General features: G+C 38.5%; 1 protein-coding gene and 1 long non-coding RNA gene across 2 annotated transcripts in view; one reads left to right on the top strand and one right to left on the bottom strand.

Moving 5' to 3' along the window:
* The window catches only part of LOC129743787 (uncharacterized), a 61,155-nt gene that overhangs the window by 5,038 nt on the left and 41,376 nt on the right, over positions 1-14,741 (bottom strand). Inside the window, exons 12-15 of the mRNA XM_055735978.1 lie at positions 2,164-4,147; positions 1,944-2,102; positions 1,502-1,885; positions 50-1,440 (exon numbers count right to left, since the gene is read on the bottom strand). Of these exons, the coding sequence (XP_055591953.1) occupies positions 50-1,440; positions 1,502-1,885; positions 1,944-2,102; positions 2,164-4,147 (3,918 nt within the window). The remainder of the gene's footprint in view (positions 1-49; positions 1,441-1,501; positions 1,886-1,943; positions 2,103-2,163; positions 4,148-14,741) is intronic.
* On the top strand, positions 6,077-7,400 carry LOC129743788 (uncharacterized). Its single transcript, XR_008736679.1, has 3 exons — positions 6,077-6,536; positions 6,601-6,872; positions 6,942-7,400. It is a non-coding gene; the product is annotated as an uncharacterized LOC129743788 (long non-coding RNA).

Here is a 14,741-nt window from a genome sequence, read left to right as displayed (position 1 = left end):
AATATTAATTCTTACTAGGAAGCCCCATGTAGTTTATACGAAAACATACCTTGACTCCTGTTTTGAGGTGTACTGTCCACTCAGGACTTTTTGATCGTTGTAGTCGATTTCAGCATGTCCAGTTGTGATCAACGGTCTCTCAGCTAACCCATACTTGACTTCAGCGAAGTGTCTCGTTTGCAAAGGAATCTCCACTTTAATAGTGCCTTGTTGATCGCGATCCAAATTATGCGATCGATACGTAGTTTTGGCATCGAAAACTGCGCTCGATTCAGGCCATGTAGCTTTAAGGAATCTGATTGATTCCACAGGAGTTTCGGTGAACTCAAGTTGTCCATGAAGCCAAGTTACGTTCAAGAATGGTGTAGTACAGTTGACGTCACCTTTCATGTTGGACAAACTGACAAAAGCCACGTTTGCTTCAGCTACCTTCCTAGAAGCTGGAATGGAAACGTTTCCGTTGACTAGATAGAGTCCGTCTACAAGGTTGTATACGGCAAATGCTCGGAACGCTTCTTCCATGTACCATGGTCCTCTTAATTTGGCTGATATCTCATGCTTATCGCCACTATGGAACAGATCCAAATTAGTTTGAATACGTTGCGATCGAATATTTGGTCCCCAATCGAACCGGAAAAGTGTGCGAAGATCTTTGACGTAGTTGTATTCCGAGTGCCAGGCGTAACGTTTATGTGACTCTTCAGCTTCGTAGGATGTTTCAAAGTTCAACGACCGAACCGGCTCAATAAACGGGATATTTCCATTCATACTTGCAGATAAGGTATGCAAGTCTCCGACAGGTTTTGGCAAACGAACTTTCAAAACTCCAGACAAGTCCGAAATCGAAATAAAAGTAATTGACGCATTCGAACTGAAAATCCAGATATTGTTCAAGTTCAAATCTCCACCAAATGTTAAATTGTGATTCCCTTCAGGGTCTGGACTCAACAGCCGTATAGCGGTTTGAAAGTATCTTTCCACGGAGTTCTGAACCACTCGGTTGTGCAGAGAGAATTGTACATTCTCCAAAAGATGCCAACTCCATAAACAATGGGCATCTCCAGAAACTGCAGGAATGCTATAGTTTGCCGTCACTTTTCCGGAGATTGGATGAATGTCGAAGATCATGTTGACGTTTGCCTCGTCGATGCCGTATTTCTTCCACGGTGATTGCACTTTCAAAGATCCTAACGCTGTACCGTCAGCTAGTGGTTCAATACCAATTTTAAGATCAACACCGTTCAGGTCAGGTTCGGTTGAATCAACACCAACCTTAATGTTCCAATCGCCAATGGCGTTCAATTTTAAACTACCATCAAATTTTGCCGTCCGATCTCCCCTTTCGATGTGCGTCTTAAACGAAGTTATCGACTCCACTGTATTGTATTCGTAAGTCAAGCTGCCATCCTCTTGATCTTCTGATTTGATTGTTAGGTCGACCTGTAATACAAAAAATTGGTATCATTTCCCCCATAATTAACGGGAAAAAGCAAATAGTTACCTTTTTCGGAATGTCATTAATAATGGTGGCAGTTCCCTCTACGAAAAACACCTCCTCATTACGATACAACTGACCATCGACGGTGTATTCATCGCCCTGCGTCTTCAAAAGTCTACCGTAGATAGACAAATTGCGATAGTCCTGAATGGGAACACTGAGTTCAATCGTAACCATTTCACGGTTCCGTGTTGCCTTAGCACGGATATGATCCTGAACTCCAGTGCTATCGTTGAACTTCATTTCAAACTGTGCCTTGGGATAAGGTTCTCTGGTGATCAAAACTTCCGTATCGATTAACTGTAGCGGCAGGAAGTTCGATTGGTAACGACCCTTCCCAACAAGGAAATGTGGCTCTTTAACTGACCACGCACCATCTAGCCGGAACTATGAGAGAAAATTTATGGGGAAATGTTTGAAGTAAAATTAGTTCAAAGATACTTACATTGCTGTAGACACTGTCGTCATGCACAACAAAACCGAGGTCCATCGAGTTGTCAGATCCAGCAAAGTCTTGTTTGTAAAACACTCGACAAGCGTAGTACGGAATAAGAGGTGCTCGAACCCAGATGGTCAATGACGAGTCGATAAACTGGTCCTCCGTCTGTAAAAAGTGGGATTAACTAGATTTAGTTTTATTCATGAAAATGTACGTTAGAACTCACCTCAAAGGCCAACGCAAGCGAAGCCTCCGTGGTCATGGTCTTAGCCGTAAGATTACCTCGGTAGCCGTTTTCTTCGACGTCCAACACACCATGGAGCCGAACTTTCTTCAAATTCTCCATCGGAGTCATCAGATTGACAATTGCATGATGGGTTTTCGACTCCGATTCATCTTCACTCACGTTGTAGAAGATGTGAAATCCGGTGTTGATCCACTCAGTGTTGTTAAGAACTTGCACATTAAATCCGGTAATAAATTTATTTGTTGGATACGGAATTCTCAATTCATATCCAGATACGATTTCCTTCATGAACGGGAATGGAGTTTTCACCTTAAGGTTGTTCTTCATATTCATGAGATCTTCAAGCCAGAAGCTGTCACGAATTTCAACGATCCCTTGCGGAAGAACGACATTACCACTCACATAGTATTTACTTTTATATTCCTCCAGATCGAGCGTTCCAGTTATGGTTGGCCAAATGATAGTGTCCAGTTCAATTTTCCCAATCAAGTTCATTGCATCTTCTTCTTCATCATCCTCTTCCTCTTCGTCTTCATCTTCTCCAGTACGTTCTGGAGAATCGTCGAGAAATACATCCAATACCGCAGATGCTTTTTGAACACCTAACTGTCGTAAGAGTTGAGCCTTAGGCTCAGATACAGCTTTGATACCAAGTTTGTACTGCTTGAACTGACCACTGAACTCTAAATCAACGTATTCGCTTTTTTCTTTGTTCATAACAAGTTTAATGATGATACCATTTTCCTCAAACTTTGGAAGAGGTGTAAACACCTTGTACGAATACTCGAAGTCCTTGAAATCAGCTCTTCGCCAGACACCCACAAAACCGATTATCAAATGGTTCAAACCGGCTCGGAAATCTACGTCGTTTGGCTTCAACCTTCCACGCAATATAACTCTCTCCAGATCTTTCAATGGAGTGGCCAAGTAGAATTTAATATCAAAATCATAAGCCGATACCATTGCAAATAGCACCTCAACTCCGAGAGCACTTTTCGGGGTAACCACTTCAGCAACAGCGTGTCTATCCTTCTCACTTATACCAAATCGGCCGTTAATGTTCCGGAACTTCTCATTTGAAGATGTGATGTTACACGTCAAAAAGTTATCAACCAAATTTCGGATGTGGCCTTGCAAAACCATCTCATACTTGTCATCGCCAAGTTGCAAATCACCAGCCCCTCTCAGTTCTCGACTTTCACTCAACGAAAACTTCGTAGACAGTGCACCCGTTTTGTATCCTTCGAAAGGACTCAACAAAGCTAGTGATCCGGTTATATTTCTGTACACCTCATCCTGATCATATTGCCACTCAGACCAAACAGAGAATACCTGCGGATCCTCATCGGTTACCGTATGATTAACCGTTACTGCCGACTCCACCCTCTTGTTATCGTACTTGTGCTTCAGGTAAACCTTCACAGTCGGAACGTGTTCAATCGAACTGTGAAGCTTTGTTTTCATCTCACAGTTGAAGTTCGTATCATTTGACAGGTAGAATCCCATCACTTCCAAACCCAGGGTCTGATCCTCTGCCCAGTGAGCTGTTAAATTTGTTTTCAACAAATTTTCCCGGAAGTAAAATCCACCGTTCAATGCATTATACTTCCAACCATCAAAAGGCGTTATCAACTTGAAGATCAACCACATATTTCTCAACACCTCATCATCGGATCCAGCATCTAACTTAAGCTCGATCGCCTCGGTAGTGTTCCAGGAAATTCTCGCATTAGCCTGATAGTTTGGATCGATTGCTTTCATATCGAACACTCCGTTGACGGTTCGATTCGGGTAGGCTACGTGGAACCGTCCATTGTAGACGCGACTCTTGGGGGTGTTGAGCTCACCGGACACCGCCAACCGCTGCGTCGGATCTCGGTTGGCGTCCCACTTGATTTCGACTCCGATTTCACGCTTCAGATCCGTCGAGTAGCCCTTCAGCAGCACGCTGATGTCTCGGAGTCTGTGAATTAGAAAGCATGTTTGTTAAAAACTTTTTGACTTCTCCAGAACAACACGAAAAAACCATCAATTGATCCACGACCAAAACCCATCGATTTATAAGATCAAAGTTAATCAACTACGGAAATAATCCATGCAATTAACTCAAATAAGTTACTTAAAAAATAGGGTGCACAATGGGGAAAAAAGTGTTTAAACCGTAAAGAAATTCCATATCTTCCCTCCTACATGAACCAACTCTATGAAAATTTACTTTCCTTTGGTGAAAATATTTGAAGTATCGATTGAACATAGCTTCAGACGCCACACGAGCTAAAGAACGGAAATATAGTGCCTTTTGAACCCCTTATTCCCCTATATTAGGTATATACAATCCAGAAAGACACTGATTTGTACTACAAAATTTTGAACAAAGTATCTTGTGTTTTTTTCCGAGGAATCAAAAAAAGGCAATTTGAGCTACTACACGCTTCGGAAAATGGAGTTATGCCTGATTTTACCCTTGATTCTCCTATATTTTTGAATCTATATATATAAAAAGCAATTATCTGTATGTTTGTTTGTTTGTTTGTTTGTTTGTTTGTCCTCTATAGACTCAGCCGTCTTAAGAGCTAGAGATCTGAAATTTGGCATGGATGCTCATTAAGACCAGGAATGATGAAAAATGTTTTTAGATTTTTGGACGACCCCTTATGAAGGGGGTCGTCCATACAAGACAAATATTGTTTTCACGTTATTGACGTTATTTTCCGTCGGATTGTGATGAAATTTTGCACATGAGTGTTTTAAGAGACGAGCAATCGATTACAGTTATCAAATTTAGGGTCAGGGGTCGGCCAAAGGGGTCGTCCATATCCACTGATTAATGTTTTTGCGATATTGGCGTTATTATACACCGGATTGTGATGAAAATTTGCACATGAGTGTTTTGAGAGACGAGCAATCGATTACAGTTATCAAACTTAGGGTCAGGGGTCGGCCAAAGGGGTCGTCCATATCTACTGATTAATATTTTTGCGATATTGGCGTTATTATAGATCGTATTGTGATGAAAATTAGCACATTAGTGTTTTGAGGGACGAGCAATCGATTTCAAGTTTCGAATTGCGGATCAGAAGTCGGCTGAAGGAGTCGTCCATACCCAATTTTAATGTTTTTGCGATATTGACGTTATTCTACATTGGATTGAGATGAAAATTGCCGCATAGGAGTTTTTAGGGACGCTCTTTTGCTTTCAGGTTTCAAATCTTGACTCAGGGGTCGGCAAAAGGGGTTATTATCTGTTCACTGTTTTTACGATATTCTCTTGATTGAGCATAGAAATGTAATGATAATTGACACATCAGAGTTTAACAGAAAAAAAAATTGATTTCAGGTGTCAAATTTTGAATCGTGGTAAAAAAAAGGCTGTCCATGTTAGTTGCTCACTGTTTTCGCGATATTGTCGTGATCATGCATCGGATTGAGATGAAAATTTTCAGATGAGGGTTATAAACTATGGGCAATTGACTCGGTGAAAGGGCGTCTATATTCACTGTTTACTGTTTTCAAGTTCCTGACGTTATTTTACATATAATTTGAAAAGAAAAAATGGCACAAAGGAGTTTTGAGGAACGTAAAATTGGTTTCAATTATCGAATTTCGGGCCATGGGACAGAAAAAGAGGGTTTCATCGAATGTTCAGTGTTTTGTGCAATAATTGTGTTGGAAGCAGTTAATTGATACCAATTTAAGTGTGAAGGTCAAGCAAAAGAGTCGTGCACATAAACAAATAGTACATGTTTCTGCCATAATGTCTAGATTTTGCAATCGATCGAGAAGAAAACACTCTCACATAAATTTTAATAAAAAGCTAATCAACTGTTTAATTTGAATTTCAAGTAATAGTACACTGAACCAAATCGGGCTATAAAATGTATAGGCTCATTTCAATATTTTTTATCATTTTAATGTCTGATAGTTACTAATCGTAAATTCAGTAAAAAATATTACAAAACCCAATACTTTTTACAAGTTTGTCGATATTAGACAGTATTCAGTAAAAAGTACTAGAAAATCCAATGAATCTAATAAGCTTGTAGCGCTTTTTGAAATGTATAAGAAAATCCAGTACCTTTGTTCGTTTAGTTTCGGTACATGTTTTGACTTTGTAGGAAGTAAGTTTAGCTGCCGGTTAACATAAAATGCAGCAAAATAGAACGGAAATGTGTTTCTAAGATAAATAGTTTATGCATCAGATTGGTGCGTGCGTGTCAACAGAATCAGTCTAGAATGAGCCCTGAAAACGGGCCGTTATAAGACTATCCACAGTGCGGAATCAAAAAATCCTTAAGCGGCGGAGAATCAAACAACTAGGGAGAAAAAAAAAATCTCCAAAATGTTTTGAGTATGTAAGTAATCATAACTTCTCAATTAAATTAAAAATCTAGTTTTTATTGAATTTATTTTTTCCAGCTTCATCTGATTTAAACGAATAAATTTGACATCTGGCCAGAGTAACTTGTGGGTGCAAGATTTTGATCAGGCGAAAGCTCAAAATGTTCATCATTCAACATCAGCATAGGGGGAATAATTAAACTACAACTTCATAAAGTAGTTCAATACCGGTGTTCCTTTATTCAACTCCCAGCGAGATTTGCCTCTTTGCCTGTATCTGACACTGGAGTAACCCGGACCAGAAGAACTTCCGGACCTGTACCTCCGCGATCACGGAAAGTTTTTAATCGGTAAGTTTTGAAAATCAACATACATGCATTTTCAACGATTAGTGATATTATAATTAAAGTTGATTTCAGATGATGACATAAAAACGGATAACGAGAAAGCGAGGTGAATCCTCATGCTTCAACAGAACGGCTGAGAACAAAAACCGAATCCAGAAAATGCTCCAAATTACATGTTCAATTGTTTTTAACGTAAAATTTTCTATAACATACAGAGACCAGAGCTGGATATATTTTTTTAGACGGGATTTATCTTCTATCAATAAAATTTGTATAATGAATCTCAATGATGTCATTTATTTGCGCAGCAGGGAAAAAAACTTAAATTTATGAATAAATTGAACTACGACATTTTTTATTACATCTATGCACTGTTGGTTTTACTTCTTTTAATAGTAAATTATATCATCTTGGCCCACTTTGAAATTCATTGAAATTTCCTATAAAATTTATCACCCCTATTTCGACCATGCATTCGTAAAAAGTATTGGATTTTCCTTTAGTGCAAAAACACTAAAATTCCCAATAAACCTTATAGCCCGATTTTGTTCAGTGTAATAGTAGCGACTTTAAACACTGTTGAATTTTTTCCCCAAAATTGTCGAAAGAATGTTTAGAATTCATTTTCTAAACTCATTTTGACGTACCAATGATTTAAAGCGAAACGAAGTTCGTACGGGATCAGCTAGTTAATTATAAAAAAGTAAGTTCGGACTTGAAAATTTTGAACCAAATAATACCTATATTGTGTGATTCTTTTCCGAGAAATCGAATGAAGGCTGTTTGAGCCACCGCACTTAGCGGAAAATGGAATTATGACAGTTTCACCCTTAATTTCCCTACATTTTTCAAATAGTTATCTTATCTTATCTTATCTTATCTTATCTTATGTGGCTTTTTTCAAGGAATCGAATGATGGCACGCATCGTAAAATGGAGTTATGGCTGTTTTACCCTCAATTTCCCTATTTTTTTTGTAATGAATTAAGAGAAAAGCATATTCCAACTTAAAAATTTAGGATAGAATGAAACCTATCTTGTGTGATTATTTTCGGGGAGTCGAATGAAAGCTGTTTGAGCCACCACACGCATCAGAAAATGGAGATATGGCAGTTTTACCTTCAATATCCCAACATTTTAAATATGCTGAAAATGCTTGTTTGGACTAGAAGATTTTGAAACAAATAAGACCATGTGTGGTTTTTTTTTTTCGAGGAATCGAATGAAGGCTATTTGAGCCACCACAAGCATTGGAAAATGGAGATATGGCTGTTTTAACCTCAATTCCCCTACTTTTTTTTTTTTAATATTTTACAAAAAGCAGGTTCCGGCTAGAAAAGTTTAAACGAAATGAAATCTATCTTGTGTGATTTTTTTTTTCGAGGAATCGAATGAAGGCTAGTTGAGTCACCGCACGCATTGAAAAATGGAATTAAGGCTGTTATAGCCCTAAATTCCCCTAAATTTTTCGAATATTTAAGCCATAAATTTATTTAACGAAGCGTGCGATGACTCTTACAGCCTTCATTCGAATTCTCGAAAAAAAAACCACACAAGCTAAGTCCAAATTAATTTTTTATTTTCAAACTAGCTGACCCGGTAAACTTCGTCTTACCATGTTTAACTTGGCGTCTCGCTTTCGTGAACATGTCCTAGTTTTTTTTACATATTCTTCTTGTCACGCTTAATTCTATCGGAATCAAACCTAAAAATTTAAACTCAATTCTACGGGTCTTTACATAGATTATCAAAACATTACCCTCAATCAATCTTACATGCATCTTACAGGAAAATTTTTAATCTACTTTTCTTTGATTCGGATGCTTTGAATATTGCCGAATGGTGTCAGGTATCAGCTTCCCGTTGAAAATTTGAGTTTTTCAGCACTCAACGTGACCATCAAACTTGGCAAGCCTCATGCAGCATGCTTAAAAAATCCACTCTTTGTAGCTTGTTCCATAAATTACTTTATGTTGATAATATCTATGTTTCATTTATTAAATACCATTTAGTTAATTTCAGAATGGGGGTGCCCAATATTATGCCTAACGCAGTACTTTCAACTCCCGAGTTTCTTCGGAGAGGAGATTTTTTACTTACCATTTTCAAGCAGCTTTTTGTTCATTTTTTTTTCACCCTTGGAAGCAGTGATAATTAAATAATATCCATATTTTCATCAAAACCATGTCAAAAAAAAGTTCACCGTTTTATTATTAATTTCAGCAAAAAATGCTAATTATATTCCTTTGAACATTTACCCAATTAATAAAAAAAACGATCGGTTTGTAAAGGAGGAAAAAATATGCTTTATTTTTTTGTATTCAACCAAATTACAGCAATTTTTTTTGCATTTTTATCCTAATGGACATATCTGCCAATTTAAACGATTGTTTTTTTTTAACATTCTAACTGAAAAGGTTATTTAATTTTTAATAACCGAAAAGAGCTTATCTGATGAGGCTACAATGATTCCATAAGTTCATTCGTTTTTTCTGGAAGTTTTCATGTAAATATACCTCTAAACCTTTAAAAACATATAAGTGTCTTTCGGCTATTATCACAGTTCAACTTTCATATTCTTTCAAAAAGAAAAATTTAAGTAAAGGTACATTTGTCCCATTTACTGATGCAAGTGAAAACACAGTGCTCTTTTTCAGATGTGTCAGCGTAAAGACTTTGATATAAATTTAATACTTTTTTCTGTTTGTCTATTTTATCAACTTTCATTGATATATCTGCAGTTTTTTTCAGAATAAAATAATGCTTGGTACTTCAACTTCGGTGAACACTGTTTTACCATAAGACCTCCATTTACATAGACATTTAATAATTTTGAATATCCGCTTCAGATTTAACATTCAGCATACCTTTTCTGATCATTTTGGAGAAATAATCCTTAAAAGGTATATATGTTTCATGACTAAAAGGCGCGTTGCCACCGTTGGTTTCACCGTGTGAAATGACAGGAGTTAATATCATTTTCGACACTTTCAGGTCATAATAAAAACTTATCAAAAAAATTCTGCTTCTGCTATCAAAAAAATAATGCTTCTGGAATAATAATCACAGAAAAACTTTTCAACAAAAAAGCGGATCTAAAGTCTCTTCTATGTAGCCAAAATATGTTAAACATAAACACACTTTCATGTTAAGTACGTACTTGAATACTGTGTAAACAAATAGGAACCTGTAAACAGTTTTTCGGTGAATGATTTAAAAAAAAAGTTGAGTTTATTTAGTCAGATTGTTTAATTGGGCTCAACGGTTTATAGATGAAGAAATAATGTGAACATGTATATATGAATAACGTATAAATTTTTTGTAAATGTTGAACGTTTGCACTTGCTCTAGTGTATTTTTTAACTGAAAATTCTTTCATTTGATAACTTTCACTTATGCTTGCAGAAAATCAAAAAGTTCTTTGCATTAGGCCTTAAAATAAACATCAATCCTATATAATCCTTTTTAAAGGACAGACTCTTGTTCAGCTCATATGTCTGTTCATCTTCAATGGATTTTGTTGTTGTTCTGTAAATTTAAAGGCACCCGAAACATTTTCAGTTAAACACATTTGTATATGTTCGAAAAATGTTTCTAGGGGTATTGGATTATAAAATTGTATGTAAATCTTCCCACTTTCTTTTTTTCAAATGTCCGCAAAGAGTCATACCATAATTTTATATGCATCAGTACTAAGTTCATATTTTTCAGACAACAATTTCTGCTGAACTTAAAATAGTTTTTTTTTAAATCGTTGAAATGGTATTGATTTGATTGGCAAAATATCAAACTGGGCGTCATTCATTACTATGTGCTGTACAAATGATCTAGGAATCAAGAAGAAAAAAAAACACATCAAGGCTTCATATCGCTACCACATGCATTGTGCTTGGTTTAGAAATGCGCGCCCAAATATTTCAACTAATCAGTATGCTATGCCATCGTTACCATCCTCTCTCGACGTTTGCTTGCGACGCCTTGGACGACCATGGAGACGAAAAACAAATCGCCCGGCGCCCGAAGTAAAGAAAATCTCCAAAAATGGATGTCATGACTTTAATTTCATTCAAAAAACTACAAATTTAATTATTACGGACAATTGATGCGACTTTCTGTTATTTTTATTCGATATAAACCGATTCGCATGCCTACAGAATATTCTAAAAATAATTTCATTTCAATCGTTTGGGTAATTTCGGAGGAGTAGTACTACAAACACCGTTACAAGAGAATTTTATATAATAGATTACAAACATGCATTTTTCTGAAATATTTGAAAAATGAAGGGAAACTGAGGGTAAAACAGCCAGAGCCCCATTTTCCGATGCGTGCGATGGCTCAAATAGCATTCATTCGATTCCGCGAAAAAAAAACACACCAGATAGTATTCATTTGTTCCAACATTGTCCTGTGCGAACAAGCTTTTTTCTGTTTGGAAATTTTGGGTTAAATTGTCACTACTCCAGCTTCCGATGTCTGCGGTTGCTTAAATAGTCTTCGTTTTATATCATGGAAAATAAACCACACAAGATAAATTTCATTTGGTTCAAAATTTTAAGGCAGAAATTTGTTTTTTTCTGAACTATTTGAAAAAATGTTGGAGAACAGTGGGTAAAAAAGCCATAGCTCCGTTTTACGAAACACGCAAAACAGCTGTCATTTGGTTTTTATAAAAAATCACACAAGATAGGTTTCAATTGATTATAAATTGTTAAGTCCGAACATGCTTTTTTATCACAATTAATTGAAAAATGTACGGTAATTGAGGGCTAAAACAGCCATAACTCCATTTAACAATGCGTGCGATGGCTCAACCAGCCTTCATTCGATTCTTTGAAATGATCCACATAAGAATAATCTCATTTGTTTCGAAATGTTCAAGCCCGAACTTGCTTTTTTTAACTATTTGAAAAATGAAGGGGGATCGAGGGTAAAACAGCCATAACTCCATTCAACGATGCGTGTGATGGCTTAAACAGCCTTCATTCGACTCTTTGAAAAATACACATAAGATTAATTTCATTTGGTTAAGAATTTTCAAGGCCGAACATGATTTTTCTGAACTGAAACTATCATAACTCCATTTTCCGAGATTTTTGTTTTAAATTCCTTAAACTAAAGTGGCACCGCTGAATGCCCATTCGTCCACTTTGTGAGGATGTCCGCAATATTTGACTTCGAAGGTACCCACTTCCATTCGTCCACTTTCGTCTCGTGTAGAATCGAACCAATCCGGAAAGCGACGAACGGTTTGTATCGTCGTTGGTCCGAGCGAATCCACGAGAGCACGGTGCGAAAGTCAGTCCAGAACACTCTCTTCGTTATTTTAAGGTCGTGGTCAGGGTTGCCAACATTGTTTTTCAAAAATCAGGGAACTGGCAGAATAAAAATCAGGCAAAATCAGGTTACGTTAAAATAACGGAAATATCGCTCAAAGTGATGACCTTTTTTTGGTCATCGCTCCACATTTTCACTCTAATATGTGTTGTGAGCCTACTTAGTTGAGTAATTGTATCCAAAAATCAGGCATATTGGCATCTCTGGTCGTGGTTGGATTCAACAGTATTGGCAAGATGAGATCGTCGATTTGGGGCAGCAGTGCGGTCCAGCGGCACCATTTAGAAAAACATTCGTCGTTGATTTCTTGATCCCACTCACATCCTGCGCGCCATAAGTCCTGCATCAAAAGTTTTCCGTGTACGGTGAACGGCGCCAAAAGCCCAAGTGGATCGAATAAGCTTATAATTCCACTCAGAGCTATGCGTTTGGTAGGACGTCGACCCGAGAAAATGAATGGAAACAAATCATCGCGTACAACGGTAGAAAAAGTGAAGACGTCTGTTTGTGTTTTCCATTTTATTCCCAACACCCGCTCGGACTTGCAATGGTTGTCGCCTAACGAAACTTCCTCCGAGCAGGAATCTACTCAGAGAGCTCGTAATACCGTCGTCGAATTCGAAATCCACCCGTGCAGAGAGAAACCTGCTTGTTCGTGGATGTATCTCACCTGCTTTGCTTGTAGGATAGCCTCTTGCTCGGTGTTGGTGCAGTCGAAATAATCATCGACGTAATGAATACGTGAGTAAACTGTGTGGCGTTGTAGTTCTTAACATGTTGCGCGGACGCAGGGGAGCAAGCCGAACCGAATGTACACACATCCATGATGTAGAGTACGTCTCGGTGGTCGAGTGGTTAGCGTGGTAAGACGGTAGTTGCTGGTCCACTGATGGCATGGGTTCGATTCCCATCTCGGTACTGGGTGTTAAATGTTAATCTTAAGTTGTCCACGTCATTTATTCAGTCTGTAAAGCCTAGATCGGCTAAGACGGTGTATGTCTTTTTTTTTAGATATCAGGTTTGAGTGTTGTTGTTTCTCCGTACAAAAATCGTTGCGAATGCTTGTCGTCAGGTCGCATCCGAATCTGATGGTACATTTCGGTAATGTCCGCACCAAATCCTACCGCCCGCTCTCGAAATCGCTGGATGACCGCAGGTAGTGAGGTAAGAAGGTCTGGACCTGGTAATAATGCAGAGTTTAAACAGGTTCCCCCGAATTCCGCTGCTGCATCCCAAACGAGACGGATTTTGTTGGGTTTTTTCGGATTTAGGACGACATTTAACGGCAAGTACCAAATCCTATCCGGGGGCGCTTCAGCCAGTTCCTTAGGGCTCGCTTTGTGAGCGTAACTTTTTGACACATACAACGCCATCTGTTGGTGCACCGCTTGCTCGAGCATCGGGTTCTTCTGAAGACGACGAGCAAAACTTCGCCATCGATTTTCCGCCATCGAGTAGTTGTTGGGTAGCTTTGTGTCATCCGTCTTCCAGATTAAACCGGTTTCGTATCGACCATCCACTTTGATTGTAGTGCGTTCTAAAATCTCACGTGCCCTTCGCAGATCTTCAGATTCCGGCAATATATTAACTACAGCATCCAATTTTTCATCGCAAAAAAAACTCCTTCATGCGATCGTGCAATTCTTCGTTGGAAATAGCTTTGTGGTATCCAAGAAAACCGTTTACAGCAGGGCCGCAATTCGGACCGTAAATGGACCAACCTAAATGAGACCGCACACCAATAGGAGCATTCGGTTTTCCGACACGAGCTTCCACTGGTGCTAGTCGAAAAGCGTTGTTGAGGCCGATCTGAGTTCGTCGGCGTTTTGATTTTCTATCGCTAAACCTTGCAGATGACGATGCTGGTTGACGATATCTTCAAAGATGATGCGCTGCTTCGAGAGGTGTAGTTTTTTAACAGTGTGTGCGTTTTTGAGCTCAATTTTTTCCATATTCGGACCACCTGCTATTTCGAGCAAAACACGTTTCGATGCAGCTCCCGTTCGCACAATATTCGTCGTCCACTGAAGTACCAAGGGCTGGGGTGTGCCAGTGGCTCCCAACTCTTGAACGAGATCATCTTCAATCAGTGTGATAGAGGACCCTTCATCCAAATATGTACAAGTTCTGATGTGTTTGGATCCGTAAAATAAGGTCACTGGAATAATCCTAAAAATCACTGACATTGGTTGTCCGGAATGAGCATTTAATTGCCCCGGAAGAGGTTGCTGAATGTTCGGAACTCTGTTCACGTCGCGATGAACCAACGAATGATGATGGAGCCTACAGGATCCAACGTTGCAGGTTATTTTAAAACGACACCAACCTTCGTGGGCATTCAAGCACCTCTCGCATAGCTTCCATTGAGCCATCAGCTTTACTCACTCCGCCAGAGTCATACTGCGGAATAAATCGCAGTTTCGGATTCGATGGATTTCGGTTTTGCACACCCTACAAGATTCCGAAGGCATGCCAAAATTTTTTGGGAGGGGGGTTTGAATGTGTGTGTATGAAACCTTTCTCCCTCGGCTTCATC

The sequence above is a fragment of the Uranotaenia lowii genome, chromosome 2 (genome assembly GCF_029784155.1).
Source record: "Uranotaenia lowii strain MFRU-FL chromosome 2, ASM2978415v1, whole genome shotgun sequence".
Classification (NCBI taxonomy): domain Eukaryota; kingdom Metazoa; phylum Arthropoda; class Insecta; order Diptera; family Culicidae; genus Uranotaenia; species Uranotaenia lowii.
This window is presented reverse-complemented; position numbering and strand designations above follow the sequence as displayed.